This window comes from Clarias gariepinus, chromosome 24 (genome assembly GCF_024256425.1).
Source record: "Clarias gariepinus isolate MV-2021 ecotype Netherlands chromosome 24, CGAR_prim_01v2, whole genome shotgun sequence".
NCBI classification, from domain to species: Eukaryota; Metazoa; Chordata; class Actinopteri; order Siluriformes; family Clariidae; genus Clarias; species Clarias gariepinus.
Genome location: NC_071123.1, coordinates 20,713,704 through 20,737,604, shown reverse-complemented (window position 1 = coordinate 20,737,604; position 23,901 = coordinate 20,713,704). Strand labels below are relative to the sequence as shown.

The following is a 23,901-nucleotide window of genomic DNA, read 5'->3' as shown; positions in this document are numbered from 1 at the left end:
AATCAAATAAAATTCTTAAACAGGCTCACAGTATATTCCATCATTAATATGACTACGATAACGTGTAATAATGTGCTTGCATACACTGCTGATTTATAAAGACTGCTGCTCAGTGGCGGCGACTAGTGTCTTGAGCTGAAACTACGCTAAGAGTTTATTAAGGTTGGTCCAGACCAACCTTACGAACGTGTGACTTACCTAAGATATACTTAGCGTATGAACGTTTCGGGAAATGCGCCATAACGTTAAGCGAGAGGTTAAGGTACAACTTAAGAACTACTTAGCGATAAGAAGCTTTCGGGAAAACCGGGCCCTGAGCTTTAACAGCGTTCATTGCTTGCCATCACTCGCTCTGCATAACAATCACAACATATTGTGAAAAAGCATTAAAGAGTTGACTTGGCCTAGCGTTTAGTCTCTTTAAGCTAACAGTAGTAAGTCATGTTAATGCACACAGCATAAAGACAACCTGACTGACATACTGTATATTATTAAATACGTAAATACGTAGAAATAATATTTTCCAATAAATCACAAGATATTTCTGTTCCTTAAGGGGAACTAGCGGTATATTAGCACAATGCTACATTATACAGATTTACTGTGTGTGATGACTGATTGTTGTCTAGTTTTCCTCTTTTTTATTAAGACACACATCAGCTGTGTTTTAACCAGAGTAACAGTTACTTTCACATTTTCACATGGAACAATTCACATTTGTAATCATGCATTAAATCTTCACTCTCTATTATTTACTTTCACAGAGATTTTATTCAGGTGAGTATAAAGTCTTTTCTCTGATAGTGATGTGTTGATGCTGCATGAATAATATATTTATTGTGCAGATGAAATAGATTGGACTGTGCTGTGTGTTCAGAGTACAATAGCACATGGATATATGAGCATCATGAGCATACACTGTAATCCCGAATAAGTTGGCAAAACTCAAAAAATTTGAGGTAATCAGTTACGTCAAATTACCTCAAATTTTTTAAGTTATAAAATTTCCAATTTTAAGTAAGCAGAAACATCTAGTTTTTAGTTTGTTGTACTCAAGTTACCCTGCTTATACATTTTGATATCAATTAACTTAATTTTTTTAATTTCTCCTAACTTTTAATACTAAGTCACCCAGCTTATACATTATGATAGCAATTAACTTAATTTTTTTAATTTCTCCTAACTTTTAATACTAAGTCACCCAGCTTATACATTTTAATAGCATTTTTTTTTTCCATTTTGAGTTTCATTAATGAAATTAACCAAATTCTAAATCTGTAAACACTACAAATGTATGAAAATGCATCTGCAATTTCAAGCAAACACACAATACCATTTTTGACATTTATTTTTTAACAAAAACTGTCCAAAAGGTAATACAAACATGGATGTTTACAGTAAACATGCATACATACAAATTTCTTAAATCTTTTAAAACAGTTTGACAGTAACAGATTTGCAATAAACACTATTTTAAAATGAATAAAGTATGCCCAGAATGCTAATACAAAAAAAAAAAGAATAACAATACCGTCTTTCTACGGTGTTCTATTTGATATAACAAATTAACATGGCACCTGTAAAGGAAACCTTTAAAAGGGTGAAAAGGCTTAGGAAAAAAAACAAAACATTCAGGAACAAGTAATGCACAAAACTCAGCATGACTTATAACAAAACAAAAATATTTTTTGAAGAATTATTTTGTAAAATATTTTTTAACAGAATTTTACATTTACAAGAGCTTCAGGAAAAATAAACTTAATTTGACAAAATTAAATATCCTAATAAATAAAAACACATTAAGATAAATAAAACTTTGTCTTGAGGCATTCATAAAAAGACAAAACAAAAAAAAAAAAAACATTCTTGTAAGTGACTCCTGTATAGTTTAAACTACACTTAAAGGGGAAAAAAAAAATCAGTCTGGGACAGTAACTATCAAATCGTAATATATATGAATTCAGTGTGGATAGTTTACCGATTAAAGGTACTGACATGTTTTTAAGTTACTGCCCCAATGCCGGCATTTATAAAAAAAAAAAAAAAAAGCTCTACATCAAGTCATTCTTTAATGTTTGCACGCTAGGAGACAGTTTTCCATCATCCATGCCAAGTAAAACTTTTTGCACAAATTCAAAAGTTTTGGCAAGTCCCTTAGGATATTTTAAGTGAAGAGCATACATGAATCCAAACAAGACAAGAAAGGTCTCTGGAAGTTGGCTATGGGTGGTGACCACTTCATTCTCCAGAAGAACTGAGACTCTCACTGGATCGTAATGGATTGGAGCAGCAGCATTTTCATGAACAACTGTAAGAAGGGCCACTGGTGCATCCTCAGTCAATACCTCAGGGTTATCAACCTAAAAAATATAATTCAGGGACATGTTATATTCATGTTAGGACATTACCAATATGACTGAGCTTATATTACATGATTAATCAACTAGTGGTAATTACAAATATGTTAGTAAGTAAAGGTTACCCCTCAAAATTCATCTTTGCAATAGAACATGCACAAATTTGAAAACAATGAATGAAGGCTTACCAGGGTGGTCCTAAAAAATCCTAAGTCTTTGTCACGCAGCAAAATCGGAAGACCTCTGATAACAGTAGTCCGTCGTGAATTTACATCATGCAGTTCCTGCAAAGATGAAAAACAAGAAGAAAAAAATGACCTCATCTAAATATCTGAAATAAAGAAAAATCTAATTATATTTTAAAGAATACTTTAACATATAATGCCAACCATACCTGCTCATCATGAACTTTTAAAAGATTAGCCAGGGTATCTGCTGTCTTGCCCGTCTTGGATGCTTTTTGCCTTAAAATAGTCATCAACCGAGGTAGGAGGTAGTCCAGTTGTGCATAGAATTTGTTGGGCAAATTCTCATTTGTAACACGTTGGTACTCTGCAAACAGCTAAATCACACAAAAGAAAATTTTATAAAACAAACCCACATCAGAAAATATATAATAATCACTAGAAAACAAATATTTTTTTTTTTCATTTTTTACCTCAGATGTCATACGCAGTGCAGGCCAGAGATTCAGAAACTCATTCACAGATGGGCTTCCGCTAACAATGTTCTGTCATCGCAGAGCAAACGTTTTCTCCATGTTCTTGTGGATGAGACTAGTATTTTTTTCTGTCTTCTGGACTTCAACAGCAATTTCCTGTCTAACTGTTTCAAGAGATGTCTCATCCTCACCTTGAGGAAAGTTTGGCAAATAATTAACCTCAGAACGTCTTGGTTTCTTGATTTTAGAATGTGATGGTTCATTCTCAGGATGGCCTTGGCTTCTTTTCCCAGCATTAACAGCTACCTCAAGACATCCAATTTTCCTCATTTTGTTTCTCAAGTTGCCCATCTTGAACTTTAAACTGGTTTTCCACCCATTCCAACCAGTGTCAGAGCCTTGCTCTTTCAAACAAGGATGCTTTGTGACCAGGGCCTCTGCTACTTTTCCTATCTGTTTGTTATCTGGGTATGCCTTAAAATCATACATAGTTGAGCCAAGTTTCTCCAAAATGTCATGCTTTTGGTCTCTTGTCAACTTTACACCCTTTCCGCTCTTCTCAAATTCATCATTTCCTTGTCTAAGTCTTAGCTCAACATCATAGGAAAACTGTGGAATTGGAAAATCACCACGAGGCCACATCTTAGAACGTTTAGAATTCGACACATCTGATAGAATTTCAGTAGATGTAGTGGAGCCCTCTGATTCCACTGGCAGGATATGGACCACTGCCTTTTGAGGCAACTAATTTATATCATCCAAGGAAGTCAGCTGATTATTAAAATCAGGGTCCTCATATTGTAAACTGAACTCAAGGTCCAGCTGAAGTTGGTCTTTTAAAATTTGAATAAGGGCACTAACGGAGGATGGTCGTGCACTAAGTTTTACTTTCCTTGCACGGTCTGCTTCAACAACACGCAGTATCATTGCACAAGACACTGTGCTTGCTGATGTGCTATGGGAGGAGTAGGAAAAATGACAAATATTAACTCACCAATACACAGCTTTAAATTAATTTTTTATTAATTATTCTAACTGGATATGCCAGGAATAGTAGTATATAATGCAAATTTTACCCACCTTTTACATGCCTCCATTGTTTGTAACTGGTAAGAACCTTTTTATAGTCAGCAATAACCGTCCTTCAATTCTGTATGCACACAAAGTCACAGTGTCATTTAGTCGAGAGTGCAAATAGAAGGACTGACTGGGCCCTGATACAGGAGGACACAGTTCGTAGCAACGAAGATGTTCCATATACCAACAGTCATAGTCAGTACAGAAGAAAGAAACCTTATTATTTACCAAGTAGATCTGCAATATTTTTGCAAACTTTGGCAATCCTCCACTTTCTCCCACTGATACAAACATGCCATTGGCATACTCCATACCATCAACTGTGACCTTCAAAGTGCTAAAAACTGAATCACTGTCTGTCTGCTTTTTGATGCACATCTGAGCAATGTCTGGTAGGGATGACACTGAAATGGAGTTAACAGCACTTGTTTGAATTTTAGGTCTGAAGAAAGAGCCAGAACTAAGATGATATGCAATCATGTATTGGTGTCTGACTGCCATAGTCTTGAGAATGTTTTTAAAATTCTGAGCATCATGCACTACTCTTTTAAAGAAGCGATGCTTCCCCTCAAACCGCATCGTCCAAAGATGAACCAAGGGTCCAAAGCACTTAATAAGATCAGCATAATGCTCTACGTAATGGTGTTTGGGTCGTAGTCTGCATTCAGGAAATACTTCTTTTAGTGTTTGTCTATGATCGTCAATTTTGCATCGCAGATAATCTAACATTTTCTCTGTGAACAACGGACACATTGCCAATTCAATCAAATCCTTTAGCTCCATTAGCACTGCCCATGGACCACTTGTCTCAGGAACTGCATTTCCTATAAGTAAAGGAAGCAATCTCAGTAAGGTGGCGTTTTCATGCCCATTGCCTCCTATGGTACCTTTAGACATGAATGTTTTTGGTAAGGGCTTAGGTTTATCTACCTTATCTGAGAACTGATGAGGGAATGACATTATCTTTTGATTCAACCATTCTAGTGTAAAGTGTTTTAGTTGAATCATCTCTTTAATGCACAGACATACCTCAGTTGGTACAATACCCTCCAATAGATCGTGAAGTATGTCTGGTGGGAAACCAGTAATTGGATGGAAATGTGTTAGTGACTGACGGAGAACACAGTCTCTCTTCACTCTATAGAGACTGTCAACTGAGTCATTGTGCATTACACTTTGAACATGAAGATCATGCTCGGTTTTAGTTCTTTGGACAAATGTCCCATCACTGACCGCACTAACCTGCACTTCCTCAGAGGTAGCCAAACAAAATCTGCAAATATTTCCTGCTCTGAAGGACTCAACAAAGCCTGCTAATCCGTGAGCAGCCAAATTGCCTGCTGAAACACAAAATACTGTTCCTTTGATGTTATGACCGACTGAGTCAATAAACACACCATCTGATTCAAGAGTTTGGAGATCATGCAACAGTGGTGCTAGTATAGTAGGGTATCCATATGTCTGGATGTCTGTTACTTTACAAAGCACAGCTAACTGAATGGAATGTAGTGCTGAGCGATACTTAGGGTGTAAATTGGCTAGAGTCCAATACACAGCACACAACTTGTGAATTTTGCGAGCTGTCCCTAAAGGATTGGCGATTTCTAAATCATCGACATATAGCTGCAACGATAGTCTTAGTTCTTCAACAGACAGCAACTCATTTTCACGGTAATAAGTTCCATCAACGTAAGATTTATAACAACCAACCTCAGACTTTTCTGCAGTGATCTTGGTGAGGATGTCAGAATTTCGAAACAGTGATTGAATCATTGATAGAACTGGAACATATGTACTAAAATTTCCAGACTGCTGCAAGTCATATTGCAATGGCATTACAACTGGATAGTTTTGCTCAATGAATGTCTTTCTGCGTTTGAAAGAAGACAATTCTGCACCTTCAGAGGTCACACTGAACAGAACATTGCAATCCATGACAGCACTGACCAGTTCATCCATTGTAACTGCACTGATATTATAGCCATGTTTCTGCAAAATATCACTAACCGTTTTCCTGATCAATGGCTGTGATAATACATATATATCACTGAGGTCTTCAATGATTTCATTCGTAGCCATGTTAGAAATATGAAGAATCGCCTGCATCTTTAAAAATAAAGAGGCAACATTATGTTTCAGCTGGTTTCTGAATGCATTAACATCATCTATGTCCTTTATGTCTCCATTATCATCATTTGTGTTACTTTCAGGTTCCTCTGAAACATTACATGTATCAGAAGTAAAAAAGAGAGGCTGGGTATCTGAATAGCCAACACCCTCTTGTAAATCGGACAGACAACCACCATGGTGTGCCCTACTCTTGTGTGCGTTGAAAGAAAAATAGACATTGGTGCTGTAATCGCAACTTTTATATGGGCAAACAACAGTCTCATGACTTTTTAAATGGGCTCTGAGGTGATTAAACAGAGCATCTTCAGAAATGGATTGTTCTAGTGTACACAGACTGCATTTAAATGAAATGTTAGTCTGACTTTGACATGTACCAGTATCTACTAGATGGTTTCTATGAAAGTGAGTTTTGAGTGCACTGTGTGTTGGAAATGTGCAGGGACAATCAGGATAGACACATGGCAGTGGATTTACTTTAGAGCAGATGCTGTGCTTTACTCTGTAGTGTCTGAGGAGGTGGACTCTGGAACGATAGACGTTTATACACAATTTGCACTTCCAGTCCATTATCTCACTTGAAATCTATAATAGAAAAAAAAACATGTGAATAAAGATAGTATTAGTATGCAGTATTTAACAAGTTTTTTCCCCCTGAAGTATATAAAATATTTATATACACTGACAAAGGATTATATTTGATTTGATACAAATAGTATTAGCATGCAGTATGTTCAAAAATAGTTATGCTGTAAATACCAAAATATTATACACAGACAAAATATTCTATTTAGATTAGACAATAATAAGTCTAATTTAAAAAGTGCCCTGGCACCGTCACTGTAAAATCAAATATAAAATAATCTTACATTTAATTTCTACAGAGAACCTCACTGACACTGACACGATTACAATACAATTTTTTTTTTATCTTATTGGCCAGCAAGCTTCTGTGCAGGTTGAGACAGTTAGTTCATGATTCAAACCCTTCCTCTAGCCGAATTTATATATAAAAAAAAAATTGCTGATTTCAAAACACTGCAGAACATGTATGCCTTTAACGTTATCTAATAGAAACATATATATTAACACGTTGCAAATGCATGATATTTAACGTTAACCTCCTAAAGTGGAGCTAAATGCGTTTTCTGCCATGCGACGTATAAGTTATATCTAACGTTAATGTTTAACGCAGTCTGATCACGAATAACGTTACTAACTCACATCATATTTAATGGTTGCTGAGAATGTGATTCGGATTAAACATTAACTACTTACTGAACAGCGTGTAACGAGTCCGATCCGCCATTGAAATTAATAATTTTGCAATATAACGTTATAAATAATATTACACCTTTCACCTGAGAAGCCGCACAAACGAAGTATTTCAAAATAAAAACATTCTGTGGATAACGCAGTTTTAAAAATAAGTGCGGCATAAATGTTTTAATTTTAATTTTGCCTGAATTCACAAACATTGCGCTGGTCAGTAACAGCTCCCAACTCTGAACTAACGTTAAAAGTTTATCTTACTGACCAACAAGCTAACGTTACAACGCGGGCTGAGGAGGAGCTTCCTCGCGTCAAGATTTAAACAGGGCTAAACGCATTCTGAACAACTCTTCATGTTTTTTTTTAAAATGTTACTTTGATTATATGAATTAGTATATTTGGATATTTTACTTACTGTAGTGTGAAGCGAGGCGAATCCGCCATCTCAAAATTAACGAACGAGGTATAAGCGCGGGCAAGACTGTTTACGTGAACCTGGATGACGTCATACGCAAAATCACAAGGCTGAAAGATTATGAGTTAATAAAACTTTAAAAAGACAATTTTGTCTGAATTAAACCAACAAAATTTTTCAGCTTACTTGAAAGGTTTAATTTTTACAAACTTATAAATAAGAAAAAGTGCTAAATACTTATAAAGGTTAATTAATATAAACGAATTGTAATCATTTAAGTTAATACAACTCAGTTCAATTAATTAGTTACAGCATTAGGGTTTACAGTGTAGTGTAGTGAACACAACAGACTGTGATCGCTGGCAGAACATTCATCATGCTGTTGTCTAGTTTATCATTAGTGTTCTACACACACACACACACACACACATCTGACCTACACACTGATACTGAGATATAAAAAGCTGAAGGTTTTTGTTTGATAGTAATTTTATAGTAATAACTCCTTTATAAAGTTACTGTGTCTGACTAATATTACTGTAGTGTTCACTGTTCCCAAAAAGTCACACACACTAATATTTCATTTGATCACATGCTTTCCTTATGGTGTGTAATGTGGTGGATAATTCCTGTGTATAAATGCTTCCTCATGCTCACAGAGCCCAGCGTATGTACAGGACATCTGGGAAGAATAATGATGTATTGATGTAATAACCTCGGCCCGGTTTTGCGATAACGATTGATCTTAGCGCTTAAGAGCGTTTTCTACGAGTCATTTTGCGAACGTTCGTTATTGTTTCACGTGCGTTTCCCAAACATGCACTTAACAAAGTTGCACGTAGCCCTGCTTTAAGTGCTACTTAGGTGTCGCTATCTATTGGTCACTACGTGGCTGGGTTTCATGCATGCGCGCAAGTCATTCTTTATTTGTGTCATCTTTAAAGCACAGTAAATATTTTCTATTAAATACATTTGTACTGTACCCTCGAAATGTCCATATACCACAGTGTACTTTTTTTTATTCTTACATTTCATATGTAATTTTTATTTTATTTCTTTATTCATTTTTATTTCCATATTGAATTGTGTTATGAGTAGAAAATAGAAATGAATAATAATATACGTACAAATAAAATGAAAAATGACTTTGAAGAGAAATAAATTTTAGTTGCAATTTGCCAGTTATCCAGCAGGTGCCCTCATAATTCTGTCTCCTTACGATGCACTTAAGGCTTTACGATTACTCCAGAACACTCGTAGATTTGTTATTTACCGTAATATTAAGATCATTCATACGATCATTTTTACGAATTACTAGGCTTACGATGCTTTTGGGAAATGCAGCCCTGGTTATTCAGTACATTTAATTAGATTATTTTTGTTCTGATTAGCCTCATTAACAAGTGGTTTTCTGATAGTCACACAGCTGTTTAGTCCCAATCCTGTGAGATCTGTGATTTCTGCTGTAATATTTTTAAGGATTTTTTTTTAATGATTTACCTTCTCCAAGTGTTTGATATCTGATCACGTTCATTTAGGATTTTTTTCAGATCATATGTATTTCATGAAGTTTACTGTTTTTTCTTTTTTGTCCAGGTAGTGTACTGTATATAACTTTAGTGAGAGTCACGTATTTACTGATAACAGCCACAGAATGTTTTTTTCAATTTAATTCAATTTTATTTATTTAGCGCTTTTAACAATGGTCATTGTCTCAAAGCAGCTTTACAAAAATGAAAGAAATAAAAAAAAGAATAATTTTTGGAAGTGTGTATGTGTGAGAAAAATGTGTCTAGATAATAATGAGATGAATGAATGAATGATGAATGAAATGTCTCTGATGAGCAAGCCAAGGGTGACGGCGACAGTGGCAAGGAAAAACTCCCTGAGATGGCAATAGGAAAAAACCTTGAGAGGAACCAGACTCAACAGGGAACCCATCCTCATCTGTGTGATAACAGATAGAAATTATATAACATCATGTGTGTTATGCAGCAGAAGGTTTAAAATAACAGAAGTTATTTAAATTTACATGAAGTCCAGTTCAGCATGGGGACGAGTCAGTAGGTGCAGAGGGCAGATGGGGTCTGGATCACTGGGAGCACAGGAGCAGCATGTGTAGCTCCAACCATATCCAGCTGGAGCTGGTCCTTCTCTAGATGCCTTAGGAACCTTGCAGGGTTGGCCTTTGTGTAATACTGCTGGCACAATCTCCAGATGCCTCAGGACGGGTAGAAAAATACAGAACAGATGGAGAGAATTAGCGTAGTTGCCATTTAGGATAGGTGTACTGAAGTATGAGGTTATGGTATGCCAGATTAAAGAGATGCGTCTTGAGTCTACTTTTGAATTGGGAAACCGTGTCTGCTCCCTGAACACTGTCTGGAAGGCTATTCCAAAGCATTTTTAGGAATCTAATCAAGCTTTCTTTGTATTTTTGTCAGATGATCAAGTAAAAGACTTCCGGGTTATTCAGGTGAGTAAACTGTACTAAACTATTAATATTAATTTAAATCTTTTACTGATACTAGCAGAATAAAAACATTTTAAATTGTTATAATAAGTCTATTACCCAGTGATGGGTTACTATGGTTACAGCTCACAGTGATGGTCAGAAAAACTATCACACGACTGACACATTGAATAGAAACATGGACATTGAGCTGTTTGTTAATGACATTTAACAGGCAGGAGGCAAGTACAGATTAATATGTTAAATAAAAATGTTTTTCCTTTATACATTAAACACATGTGAACTATGGCTGTGGCCCGGCTACAAACTAAAGGCTAATGCTAATGATGAATGAAATGATGAATAACAGCAGGAACAACATTAATTTACTTAAAACCATTTTATTAAAATCTGTAGGGCAAATTTAATGTCACTTCAGAGAACAAATCCATGATAAACTCTCAGTGTCTGAATTGTGTTGTGTGTTTTAGTCATGGCTGACCGAAGGTCATGAAAGTACAAGTCTTTTGTCTTTAAAAATTATATAAATGTCTGGGACAGTTGACTTTATTCATAAGTATATCAATATATTGTGTTATTGTGTAAAAACACAATATATTGCAGCCAAATAATAATAATAATAATAATAATAATAATAATAAACAGATCCAAACACTTGATTCTCCTGTAGAGGGGAGGATGTTTATCTCTTATTTAACAATCAGTGTATAGTGTTAGTAATATCACTTGTCACACACACACACACACACACACACACACACACACACACACACACACACACACACACACAGTGATGTGAACAGAGAAACACTTCATGTTTATTTAACACTTCATTTACATACAGTATGGAGTCAGGTATAAAACCTTCACACTGATTTATTCTCTTCCACAGAGAGACAGAAAATGGACAGAAGATGAGAGAATGAAAATGAAGATCTCGGCTCTACAGACTGGTGAGTGTGGAAGGAGCTACAAAAGTAAACACACCTGATCATGTGTTGTACAGTAAAGTGTTCAATAGTGAGATCTCCAGTAAGCATCTGAAACTCACAACTTTTTTCCCACACTCTCTATTATTATATTCTCTATTATAAACATTATTTAAATATTATAGAGAAAGCACACAGAAAGTGTTTATGAAGGAGTAAAAACTTAGTGATATTCACTATGTACACTTAACTTTTAATATCTGTAACTATGAATTAATCTAAGTCACACGTTTTAAACTCAAGGCGCTGGGTCCAAACACACCTTAAATGGGATTCAGTGATTGATGCCAAATCCTGAAACACATCTGAAACACATCACCCAGTGTACAGAGCAATAAATACAGTCTGCTGGGGAAAAGAGAAGATGAGAGAGAGACAGGAGACTAAGTACATGTCAGTTCCTAACAGAGACAGTCCTGTGTGAGTTCTCCATGAGTCTCCTAATGTTAGATATTTTTAAGTTTGGAAAAAAACAAAAAAAAATCTAAAAAATAACAACAAAAACAGCATCAGTATAACTAAAGTTATCACTTGATATTTCAAACAGTTGTTTACTTTGTTCTTCTTTTTAAGACTCGATCCTACTTTCATTGCCTAGTTTAATAGATGTTAATTACCAGAAAAATATATTTAAAAATAAATAGTTGTAGTTTATGGGCTGTTACATAATGTTAAATAATGCTTACATGTACTGGGTGTGATTTGAGTTTGACATCCTGCTCTAAAGCTGGCGTTCTCACCCAGTGGGGCGTGGCTGTTGTACTGTTACATTAGAATATTAGAGTTCCGATGGACACATCATCAGATAGAGACAAATGTTTTGCCACCAGCTAGCTAATGTTTGGACACAGTTACAAAATGGAGAACTTTTTGAAATAAAACTATGATGTGGGAGATAAACCTGTGCTAGTGAATGCTCCAAGACATGTGCTGTAATGTATTCAGTGATGTTAAATACATTAATTGTGTATTTATAGTGGCAGGCAGTGTGTTGAATGTTTTGAAATCATGTCAAATGAAAAAACATCAAGAAGACATGATTTTGTCCATTGTGTTGGAAGATAAACTGATGGATAAATCAACATACAGCAGGCTGAAGCTTCAGTTCAAGCAAGTTGATCTTGATTTATTCTGAATACAACCTGACAGTCAGTGTCCATCCATGTCAAAATGGACAATTACATTTCTGTTCCCTTTTACAACCACCTGTTTATATCAGTCAGAGTTTCCACTGTGACTGTCAGGAAATCAAAAGCACAAAACAAACTGAATACAACATTGAGTGCTACTCTGCATGTCAGCCTCTCACCCGTCCCACCTAGACTTGATCTCCTTATTTCCAAGCAAGTCCAGGTGTCTCACTAGTGGGAAATGGAATATTTATTTTAGTCGTTACAGCTGACGGTGGCAAAACACATTACAGTCTAATTTATTTACTTTTTTTCATGTTATGCTTTTTCTTTATTGATGGCCTTTAATTTCAAAAGTTTGAGAACCCCTGCTCTAAAGCATGTATTATACAGATATTAAAATTAAAGCTATTAAATAGTTAGCCAGTTTTAAACCTACATTTAGGTATATAAAATGTGATATTATAATAAGTAAGAGTTAAAGTACCTTCCTGGTTTTACTATAATAAAATTAATCAGTCAATGTTTCTAATTAATTAAATTGCTCACTTTAGTTTTTCTATTAAATAATCACAAATTGTAATTTTGGCTTTAGTCATAACAAGCTGTACTTCTGTAACTGATGACTGATTATGATCACATTAATCATTCAGTTCACTCTCCTGCTTAATATTTTAAAGAACTAAAGGGAGCATTAAAATCACTGGAACATAAAGACCAACAGCTGGAGGATTATAAAAGACAAATAGAGAATAACGATACAGAACTGAGAAACAGAGAGAAAATCATCGAGGAGAAAGACGCACAACTAAAAGATACAAATACAACACTAGAGAAGACGAGTAAAGAGCTAGAGGAGAGAGACAGAGCTCTACATGAGAGAGATCAACAACTGAAACTGAAAGACACACAGATACAGGAGACACAAATACAAGTGGAGGAAAAGGACAACAGACTCGTGGAGAAGGAGAAAGAATTAAATGAGAAAAATGAAGAGCTGAACATTCTAAAAGAACGTTTAGAGACTAATGAGAAGACTCTTTCTGAGAGAGACGCAGTGTTAATGGAAACAAATAATAAACTTCAACATGCTACTGAACAAGTTAAAGAGAAAATCTCACAACTAGAGAATATGAACAAACTGCTGAGTGAGAAAGAAACACAGCTGAAGAAGAGACAACTAGAGGAGATGATGATCGTATTGGAGCAACAGAAAACTGAGATAGCAGAAAAAAACAAACAGCTTGAAGAGACAGAGAGACGTCTAACTGAGAGAGAGACACAGCTAATGGAGAGAGACAAACAGCTTCAGGAGAAAGACAGACTTCTGGATGAAAGTACTGAAGCACTTCAGATGAATAATAAAACACTGGAAGAGAAGGACACACTGCTCAGAGAGGTGAAAGACGAATTAGCAAAAGCAAATACAATGTTAGAAGAAAATCAGACACAGGTTAACAAAAAAGAAGCACAACTGGAGGACATGATCAAAATTCTGGAAAATAGTACAAATAATCTGATGGAGAAAGACAAACTACTGACAGAATATACACAAATGCTTCAGATGAAGGACAAGACACTGGAAGAGAAGGACACACTGTTCAGAGAGGTGAAAGAAGAACTGGGAAAAACAAATAGGACACTATTGTTATTAGAGGAGAATCAGATACAGTTGAAGGACAAAGAGAGACAACTGGAGAGTGTAATGAATGAACTGGAATCCAGTAAAAACAAACTAACTGAACAAGACAAACAGCTTCAGGAGAAAGACAGACTTCTAGAGGAGAAAACAAAGCAGCTGCAGGAACAGACAGATCCAGAATCATCAGCCCCCATCAGGAGAAGAAACAGCAAGGAGTTACCTCTACAAAGTGAGTAATTTGTTACAGTAAGCAGTTAAAATCTTTTTGAAACGTACTTGAAATATTAATCTACACCTAATAAATCATATGTAAGGACATGAAATATACTGTAATGATACTTAATGATGCAACTCTTCAGCTACTGTAAGGAAGTGTAATTTAAACAGTGAAAGTGATTAATTATAGAAGAATGTCTCTCTCATTCTGACTGGTTCTGATGTTTCCTAGTGAGTGGAGAGACTCAGGACTCAGCCACACCAATCAGGAGAAAAAACAGTATGGATGGACATCGTCCTGCATGTAAGAGATTAATGTTAGTTGTTCAGTGTGTAACTCAACACTAGTTTAGGGGTAAAAGAGACGACTATAAAGAGACACAGCAGGCAGATGTAGACATTTACATTTATAATTAGATTACAGTAAAAAGACCAATATTGTTTAAAACTGACATAAAATATTATCATTCACAAATAAAAAACATCTAATAGATAAGAGAGAAATATCTGTAAATATCCAGGGATCCTGAACAGAGTAACAGAATAGGATTTGCCCTTTTTGTTTGTGTGAAATGGAATTGTAGCTGTTAAAGGAGAAAGATCACTAGTGGGAGGGACTTAGAAATGACCAAATTAGGACAAAGTGGGTAAAATAATTATTCATCAGCTAGGAATATACATGAACAATTGCTTTATTTCCACCTAAACACATATATTACTGTTAAAACAAAGCCAGTCCTAACCTTCCTGGAGACTCCTAACTGTTTTGTGAGGTTTATGAACTACCCAGCTAGGATAGCATGTGAGAGAGACGTGCACTGAAACTTAACTGTTACTGCTGACATTAAACTAGAAAATACTGGTTTACTAGACTGCTGTTCCTGCAATTCACTCTCATGGAGGTGAGTTTCTTTATCGGGTCTTAAAAGATAATTACACTTCATTCTTTAAAAATATGTCCCACAAGAAACAGCAAAGAAGTGTTGCCTCCAACTAGTGAGTAATTTGTTACTTTATGTAATTAAAATAGTGTAAGGGACTGCCCCTAGGGGGCACTGTGGCAGAGTTTGTAGTTTTGTTAGAAGACCCAGTTTCCCAGAAGGCACCTCGATCAGTTGATGACGAAGCTTCACCTGAACCGAGGAGGCTCATTAGAGATCTTATAAAAAGCTGTTAGTTCTGGGGTCGAGCATTATTATTGTCTAGCGGGCTTTTGTTTTGTTTATTTGTGTTAAACTGGTTCTGTAGGCTTGTTTTGAGGTGAATGTATTTAAGTGTGTTTTTTGAGTTGTACCTGTGTTTGTGAGTTTTTGGAAGTGTGATGTGTCTTATTGTGTTCAGTTACTCCTGTCTGTTTCTCCCTCCTGTTTCTAGTGTCTCTCCCTGTCGGTAGTTGAAAGCGCTAAGCCTGTGTGCCTCCTACGAGTGTGTGTGTGGTGTTAATAGGGGTGTGTGTGTGAGTATGTGTGTATCGCTCATAGGAGCGTGTGTGTGTTGAGTGCATGTGTGTATCGCTCATAGGAGCGCGTGTGTGTGTTGAGTGCATGTGTGTATCGCTCATAAGTGAGTATGTGTAATAGGAGCGTGTGTGTTAAGGGTGTATGTGCCACTCATAGGAGGGTGGGTTGTGAGAGCATGTGTGTCACTCGTAGGAACACAGGGGTGATTTTATTTTGAGAGCTTGAGTTCTAGGTTTTTGGTCTTCGAGTTGTATGTCCTAAAGCCAACGTCACAACATAGAGCATGTAACCATGTCTGAGGGTATTAGAGCCTGTGTATGTTTAAGCCTATGTCACAACATGGAGCATGACTAAGGCCCTGTCCACATGAAGCCGGTGCGTTCCCTAGCCGATCATTTTTTTTCCCCTCGTTCTAAAAAAAATTACGTACACACGAAACCACTGAAAACGGTGTAGTATATATGCCAGACCATTATGGGGCGCTGTAATTCTGCCATAGAGATACACTATACACGGAGAAGAAGACTTTGAGCATGCGCATAACCTTGCGCGCTGTATAAGAACCAAGATTGTGTTGTCCATTATCGCTTGTTGCTCATAACAGTTGCATAGAAGCAATAGATTTTGCTGTAATAAAGCTAGTAGGCTTTGTAGCAACACGAACACAATCATGTAGTCCGCCATTATTGTTGTTGCTGTTACGTGTGACGCAGCCAACACATGATGTGATGACATCTTCGTTTCACAAAATATTCGGATTGGCCGTACACACGAAACCGCAAGGGTGTCGTTTTCAGATTTATCCACTTTGGGACCCGGTTTTAAAAAATAGCTATTTCAGTCTCCTAAAATGCCGGATCCGTGTGGACGAAACGCCAATACGATAAAAAATGTATACGTATACAGCGAAACGTGTCTCGGTGTGGACAGGCCCTAAGAGTATTAGAGCCCGTATGTTTTAGCCTATGTCACAACATAGAGCATGTCTGAGGGTATTAGAGCCTGTGTGTGTGTTTAAGCCTATGTCACAACATGGCAAGTGTCACAATGTCCTGTATGTGTTAATGTCTATGAGCATTATATGCCTGCCCTTTTTAAGCCCACGGCGATACCCTCAGCCCGATACACCCACATTCGTGACAAATAGGTTATTTAGTTCAAATTCAAATGCCAGTACTTCAAAATCTATGGTCAATAAATCATGTATACTATATAAATATACTGATAGTTAATGGTGCAACTATTTAGCAACTATAAGAAGTGTAATTTGAACATTGAAAGTGGTTAATTATAGTGTATAAAACATTAATGAGATCCTCACCATTACAAAATTGCTTTATTTCTAGCTTCACACATACAGTATATTAATGTTAAAAGCAACTCTTTATGTTGTGGTATTTAAACTTGAGTTAGTTAAATAATGTAGCCTTTTCATCATTAATGTTCAGACAGGCCACCACCGTACTCCAGAGAACAATATAATCACTACAATGCAGTAAGTGATTCTGTATTAAATGATTTATTCTTGTTTATTTTTAGTGGGTGCAGAATCGTCTAGTCTACATTCTCCAGTGTCGGTTCCTGGGGCAGAACTGAGGCTGGTGCTGCTGGGGAGGACGGGGTCTGGTAAGAGTGCAGCAGGAAACACCATCCTGAGCAGAGAGGAGAGGAACCAGGCTGCTACATCTACAGTTACATCTACATCCACCCAGCAGAGTGAGAGCACACAGGGGGAGGTGGCTGGGAGGAAGGTGACTGTGGTGGACACTCCTGACTGGTTCTCTCCTGGACTCTCTCTGGAGAAGCTGAGACAGGACGTTGAACTCTGCGTCCAGAAGTCTGCTCCAGGACCCCACGCCTTCCTCCTGGTCATACCTGTAAAACAGCCTACAGGAGAGGAGAGGGAGATGCTGGAGAAGATAGAGGAGACTTTTGGAGAGAGATTTTGGAAAAACACCATGATCATATTCAGTGTTACTGATGAACTTCAGAAAAAGAACATTGAGGAATTTATTCAATTAAGCAACCAGGAGGTCCAGAGACTTGTAGAGAAATGTGGGAACAGGTTTCACTGTCTTAATATTAAGGAGAGAGGAGATGGTTCTCAGGTCTCAGAGTTGCTAGAGAAGATAGAGAAGATGGTGGAAGGAAACAGAGAGAAATTCTACAGCAGTGAGATCTACCTGGAGACAGAATCTCAGATTAGAGTAATGGAGACTAAGATCCTAAAAAAAAGTGAAGAAAAAAGAATGAGAGAGGAGATGGAGGTAAAGGAAAAAATGGAAAGGGAGGTGCAGCAATCATTGACAAATATAGAGGGAGTGATCCAGGAGCATGAAGGAGACATCAGACAACTGAATGAGAGAACAACTGAACTGGAGAGAAAGATGAAAGAAGAGAGAGATGAAGAGAAAAGGAAAGAACTTGAGAGGGAGCTAAAACAAGAGGTAGAGCAAAGGACAGAAATGGAAGAAAAGTTGAAGAAACTAAAAGAAAAGAGAGAGAGGGAGAGGAGAGAGATGGAGGAGAGGCACCAACATGAGATAGAGGAGATCAGGGAGGTGTATGAAGGAGAGGTCAGGATGGAGACAGAGAGAAACCTCATGAAGATCATCCTGCCTGAACTCCAGAGAAACATTTTGGCCTCAAAAACAAAGATGCAGGAAGAGTTCAGCAGACAGATGGAGGAGAAGAACAGAGAGCTGGAGACTCTTAAACAGAAACTTTCAGAGTCTGAGAGAGCAGCTGTAACAAGAAAGGCACACAGGGAAAGGTTTAAAAAATTTAGAGATTTTTTCACTAAGTAACAGTTTACAGTATAAAGCCCCAGACACTCACCTAGTCAGAAATAAACTATTCCAGCCAAGGATTGTGGATATGGCTGGACTGGGACAAAAGAACAATTGATTACAGTACCATCCTGTCCTCATCCATCACTTAGTCCCTGCTCTTCTACATCTGCCTGATAATGTTGCACAAAATGAAGTAAAGGCAACTGCAGTAGCCCCTGCAGCCAAAATGTCAGATTTTTTTTTTTTTTTGCACATTTTTCCTTGATTTTCTCCCTAATTTAATCAGCTCCAATTTTCACCCATCACCAGGGGCTCCCACAACAAGACCACTAATCAATCTAGGAGGACTGAAGACTATTACGGATTTTCTCCAAACCATGTGATGCAAGCCAACTGCATCTTTTCGAACTACTCCCTCATGCACTGTTGGGAGCAGAGTAACACACCCTGAGGACAGTGCTATCCATTCTGATGAACTTATATAAAATAATAACAAAATAAAAAGACCAAGCAGACGTCATATAAAACATAAAATAAATAGAAAATAAAATGTTAGATGGTACCAATTAAATCAGCCTTTATAGTTGGATTTGATCATTTGAGTATAATTCATACATTTACTGAATATATTCAGATTTTGTAAAATAACGAAAACTGATGTCCCCGTCACCTTTCTTTCCTCTTTTTAATCTGTGTATTTAAGTGGAATATAATTTGCATAAAAGTCTAAATATTTTTTTCCGGCGCTTCTAGTGTTAAATGATTATCTATTGCCCAGACTTCTGTGGTCAGGAAAAGGGAGGGGGGGACAATAACATTACTTGCAGAATATTTGGTCCCCCCTGCTAACATAAATCATAGTTAATTAAGAAGTAGCGAATAAGAGGGCTCGCACAGAGAGAGAGCAATCAAGTGATGACAGTCCAGACACCCTCTCCCAGCATGCATGGTGCCATCCTGATAACCTTATCTGGTTTGCGATCTTAAGGGGGACGTCTGTAAAACTAAGGGCCTGTCCACACGGAGATGCGTTTCGCTGTATACGTATAATTTTTTTAACGTATTGGCGTTTCGTCCACACGGATCCGGCGTTTTAGGAGACTGAAACCCCTATTTTTTGAAACCGGGTCCCAAAATGGATAAATCTAAAAACGACACCCTTGCGGTTTCGTGTGTACAGCCAATCTGTATATTTTGTGAAACGATGATGTCATCACATCACGTGTCGGCTGCGTCACACGTAACAGCAACAACAATAATGGTGGACTACATGATTGTGTTCGTGTTGCTACAAAGCCTACTAGCTTTATTACAGCAAAATCTATTGCTTCTATGCAACTGTTATGAGCAACAAGCGATAATGGACAACACCATCTTGGTTCGTATACAGCGTGCAAGGTTATGCGCATGCTCAAAGTCTTCTCCTCCGTGTATAGTGTATCTCTATGGCAGAATTACAGCGCCCCATACTGGTCTGGCATATATACTACACTGTTTTCAGTGGTTTCGTGTGTATGCAGACATTTCTTGAGACGACGCCGTGTTCACGAAAAAAAAATTATCGGATACGGAACGCACCGGCTTCGTGTGGACGGAGTCTAAGAAACTCCACAAGGCCCCAAAACCAAGTAGACCCCAAAAGCAAGGGTGTAAATCAGCGATTCGGTAAACAAAGCAGACAGTTTTACAGCTTCACCCCGAGCTGGGGGGAGAACGACCAAGTCACACCTGGACACTCTCCTGACCTCCGGAGCACATCACTTTCAATGAACGAAGGCATACGCCATCAACACTATATTAAACATCTTTAAAGTGTGCCAGTGGGGCAAAATGCATATACATATATTTACTCAGTATGTTTTATTCCTGTGTGTACGTTTGATTATTCTTCATAACTTTGAAGGTGTAATCAGCATTTACAAACCCCTTTTATTAGATAAAGGAAGGAATGAGTGGGTAAAATATGTAATGTTTGATGTCAATCTAAAGCTGGCTTTATTCCAAGAATGTTGGTAAACACGGGAAATTGGTAGCATGAACCGAGCTCGTGCAAAATTACTTCATAAAAAGTATTAAAAACTCCAACCGGATGGGGCACACGTGACAGCCGAAACACCGTGCTAATTTATGCACGAAAGGAGGAACCACGTGAGGCGTGGCTAAGCGCAGCAACCACATCCGATTGGACCAATCACCCGGGGGACGGACTGACCCCGAAGAGACAAAAACCCTAAGGAAGTCTACAGAAAACGGTCGGGGAACTTAACGTCACAACTGCAACCTACAACATCTTCCAAGCAGATCGGGCTTCCGCCCTTGCGGGCGCCTCGCCACTCCTGCTGTTGTCATCCGCTCTTCAAGAACTCCCAACGAGACTTTGTGCCAGAACTCCAAAGTCCAGCAACGAAGAAACCCACAGGAGCAGTTCCAGAGCACAACCATCGGTAACCAGGCAACCAACGCCTCACCGAAGGGCTTTCCCGAAAGACGTCATCTCTACAACAGCGCACCAACCAATCAGCAACGCTGTGATTCCCTTCGCTGGAGGCGAACCCACAGATGAGAACGAAACATGACGCAAGTAAACAAACAAAGCTACATACCTTGCTGAAGCTGAAGTTGGTGCTCGTTTCATAACTGAACCCTAAGATTAAACCTCTGCTCTTGTGACTTTCGTTAATCTAGTAAACAGTACTAGAATAACTTCATTCATTTTCACCTTCCAAACTGTTTGTATGTGTGTGTGCGTGTAAGTAGCATAGTTTCATGTATTGTAGATTAGTCAAATAAATTCTTGTTTCTTTATAAAAAAAACTTTCGTCTTAGTCATGTATTTTAAATTCTAAACATTTGCCCAAATCGTGTTACCTTGCTCATAATTGCAAAAAACTAGATTTTGTGTTATAGCTGTTGGCCATGTGATAACCAGAACTGGTAAGATACACTAAATTGTGCTAAACGGTGGACGGTTAGTCAATAAAGTGTACATTATAAATTTTGTTTCAGTTAATCAAATTAACCCGAATCGTTAAAGATTCGATACAACTCTGACCCAGAGCTAAACATTACATATTAATGGTGAAGGATGCGTTGGCATTGTGTCCACATTAAAATGTCTACATTTATTTGTGGACAATGCGATTGTCATTCGTTGTCTTTATTATGTAAACCCTACATATAATGTTGGAGAATGCCGGCAGTCCTTCGTTGTTGTGCTTTCCTTTCTTTCAGCATTAAGCAATTCTGTTGTGCCAACTAAATTTACTTAAGTTGGATCAACTTAATTTACAATCTAAAAATTTGTGGACCAATCCTATTCATTAATGTTAAATGAACCTTAAAATATGTTGGTTTAACAGTATTAAATTATGTTGGACGCAGCTGTAGTAAATAAGTTGAATGAACCTAATAAATTACTTTGACTGAACCTAAGAACATAAAGTTGCGCCAACAAAATTGCTTAATGCTGAAAGAAAGCCATTAAATCACATTGAAATTCTTTCCATGATTTAATTAATTTCATTAAGAGTTATTTTTACTGAGTGCACATATTCCTAGCTCTGCAATTCTAACTGACAGTTTGATGTAGACTTTTTAGTAACCCACACAGAGTCAATAAAATTTTTCTACCACATATTCCTCCTTTTTGTCCTTAAGTGCAAACTTAAATATAAAATTTTAAGCATATATTACAACAGAATTACCTAAATAGTAAATATCAATCATAACCTCACCAAATGGTTTTAAGTTATGCTATTGTTCACTTAGGTTCAGGAAGGGTTATTCTGCATTTTATGTCAGGATAAAACCTGTGTAAGCAAATTCAAAATTATACTGCATCAATTACAACTTTATTAGAGTGTAGGCATGAACAGGCCCTCAAAAAGAGCAATCAATCGATCACATTCCAGAACCCCTCTCCCAACCTGGTATGGTGCCATCCCGATAGCCTTATCTTATCCGTGAACATTAAGGACCATCTGTAAAACAGCTGCAGGAAACTTAACCAGACATGTGACAGGAAGTTTGCTTTGGCTGGAGTCACGCTAAGACCAGATGCCTAGAAGTAAACCCAAAAATAATGGTGTAAATTGGTGATCCGGTAAACAAAGCGGACAGTTTTACAGCTTCACCCCGAGTTGGTGGGGGGACGACCAAGTCACACTTTGACACTCTTGTTGACCTCCAGAGCACATGCCTTTCAGTGAACGAAAGAGGCATATTATTTTAAGCTATTTTAAGCTTTTTTAAACTATTTTAAGCAATACAAAAGTGTGCCAGTACACTTTAAAGATTGCTTAAAATAAGTCTACTATTAGGTCTACTATTTAATAGCTATTGTAACGGCTTTCCAATAAGCCGCTGTGTTGGTAATATTAAAGGAAGTTCTTGGACGCGTACAAACAGAGACCATGAATACGATGTCGATGCAATAATATGTCTTACTTTATTGGTGCTCCATTAACAATCATCATAAATCCACTTGTTAAAATATTCATCAATGTTTCCAATCCATATCCACTGACGCAGTATTACAAACTTGTTGCCTCCACACGTTACTCTGTTGTGCGGTCAAAAACTGTGTGATTCCCAATTACCAAACACACACACACCTGGCTCTTACACCGGTGCTCCCATTATACAGTGTCACAGTGCCACCCAGTGGCCAAAGTAACTTTACAATTAATGGCTCCAACACACCAGCCCCTTAATTGACTATGGCATAATGACATAACAATTATACATTCATATATAATGGAGCCGTAAATAATTCATGACTTTTATTAAAGATAAAAGAAACAGTAAATGTTTGACTATCGTATGTCCTATTTAGTCTGTTGTTTCTAATAAGAGGCAAAGCTTACTAACTGGACGTACCAAGAGGTTACATTTGGTTTGAACCTTTACTGAACGAACTAAACCTCTATTGTCTGTATAAGTCTCCACGACCTTTCCAAGAAGCCATGAGCCACGTGGTGCTGTCGAATCGGCAATAATTACAATATCTCCAGGGGTAAGATTTCTACGTCGTTTGTTCCATTTTTGCCGTTCTTGTAACAAGGGTAGATATTCGCGTACCCATCTTTTCCAAAAAAGATTTGCAATATATTGCACTTGTCTCCATCTTCTTCTGGCATACAAGTCAGACCTTTCAAACAAACCAGGCGGCAATGCAGGATTTCCTTTCAAAAGCAGAAGGTGATTTGGTGTAAGAGCTTCCAAATCATTAGGATCATTGGATAGTTTAGAGATAGGTCGATCGTTCAAAATTGCTTCTGCTTCACACAAG

The 23,901-nt window shown here is 37.3% G+C and overlaps 1 protein-coding gene and 1 long non-coding RNA gene across 2 annotated transcripts; one reads left to right on the top strand and one right to left on the bottom strand.

Moving 5' to 3' along the window:
- Positions 1 to 3,659: 3,659 nt before the first annotated feature.
- On the bottom strand, positions 3,660 to 6,801 carry LOC128512118 (uncharacterized). Its single transcript, XR_008356246.1, has 3 exons — positions 6,700 to 6,801; positions 4,099 to 4,168; positions 3,660 to 3,973 (listed from the first exon to the last, which is right to left on the bottom strand). It is a non-coding gene; the product is annotated as an uncharacterized LOC128512118 (long non-coding RNA).
- A 4,509-nt stretch (positions 6,802 to 11,310) lies between these two features.
- On the top strand, positions 11,311 to 22,913 carry LOC128511913 (trichohyalin-like). The gene is made up of 4 exons (XM_053484964.1): positions 11,311 to 11,335; positions 13,182 to 14,372; positions 14,592 to 14,663; positions 17,359 to 22,913. The coding sequence occupies exons 1-4, from the start codon at positions 11,311 to 11,313 to the stop codon at positions 18,624 to 18,626; spliced, it is 2,556 nt and encodes an 851-aa protein (XP_053340939.1). The 3' UTR covers positions 18,627 to 22,913.
- The last annotated feature ends 988 nt before the right edge of the window (positions 22,914 to 23,901 follow it).

Excerpts from the sequence above, each read along its gene's own strand:
- LOC128511913 (XM_053484964.1), top strand. The coding sequence starts at position 11,311 with ATGAAGATCTCGGCTCTACAGACTG. Across the intron at positions 14,373-14,591 it reads CAAGGAGTTACCTCTACAAA|TGAGTGGAGAGACTCAGGAC; the intron begins GTGAGTAATTTG and ends GATGTTTCCTAG. Across the intron at positions 14,664-17,358 it reads GGATGGACATCGTCCTGCAT|TGGGTGCAGAATCGTCTAGT; the intron begins GTAAGAGATTAA and ends GTTTATTTTTAG.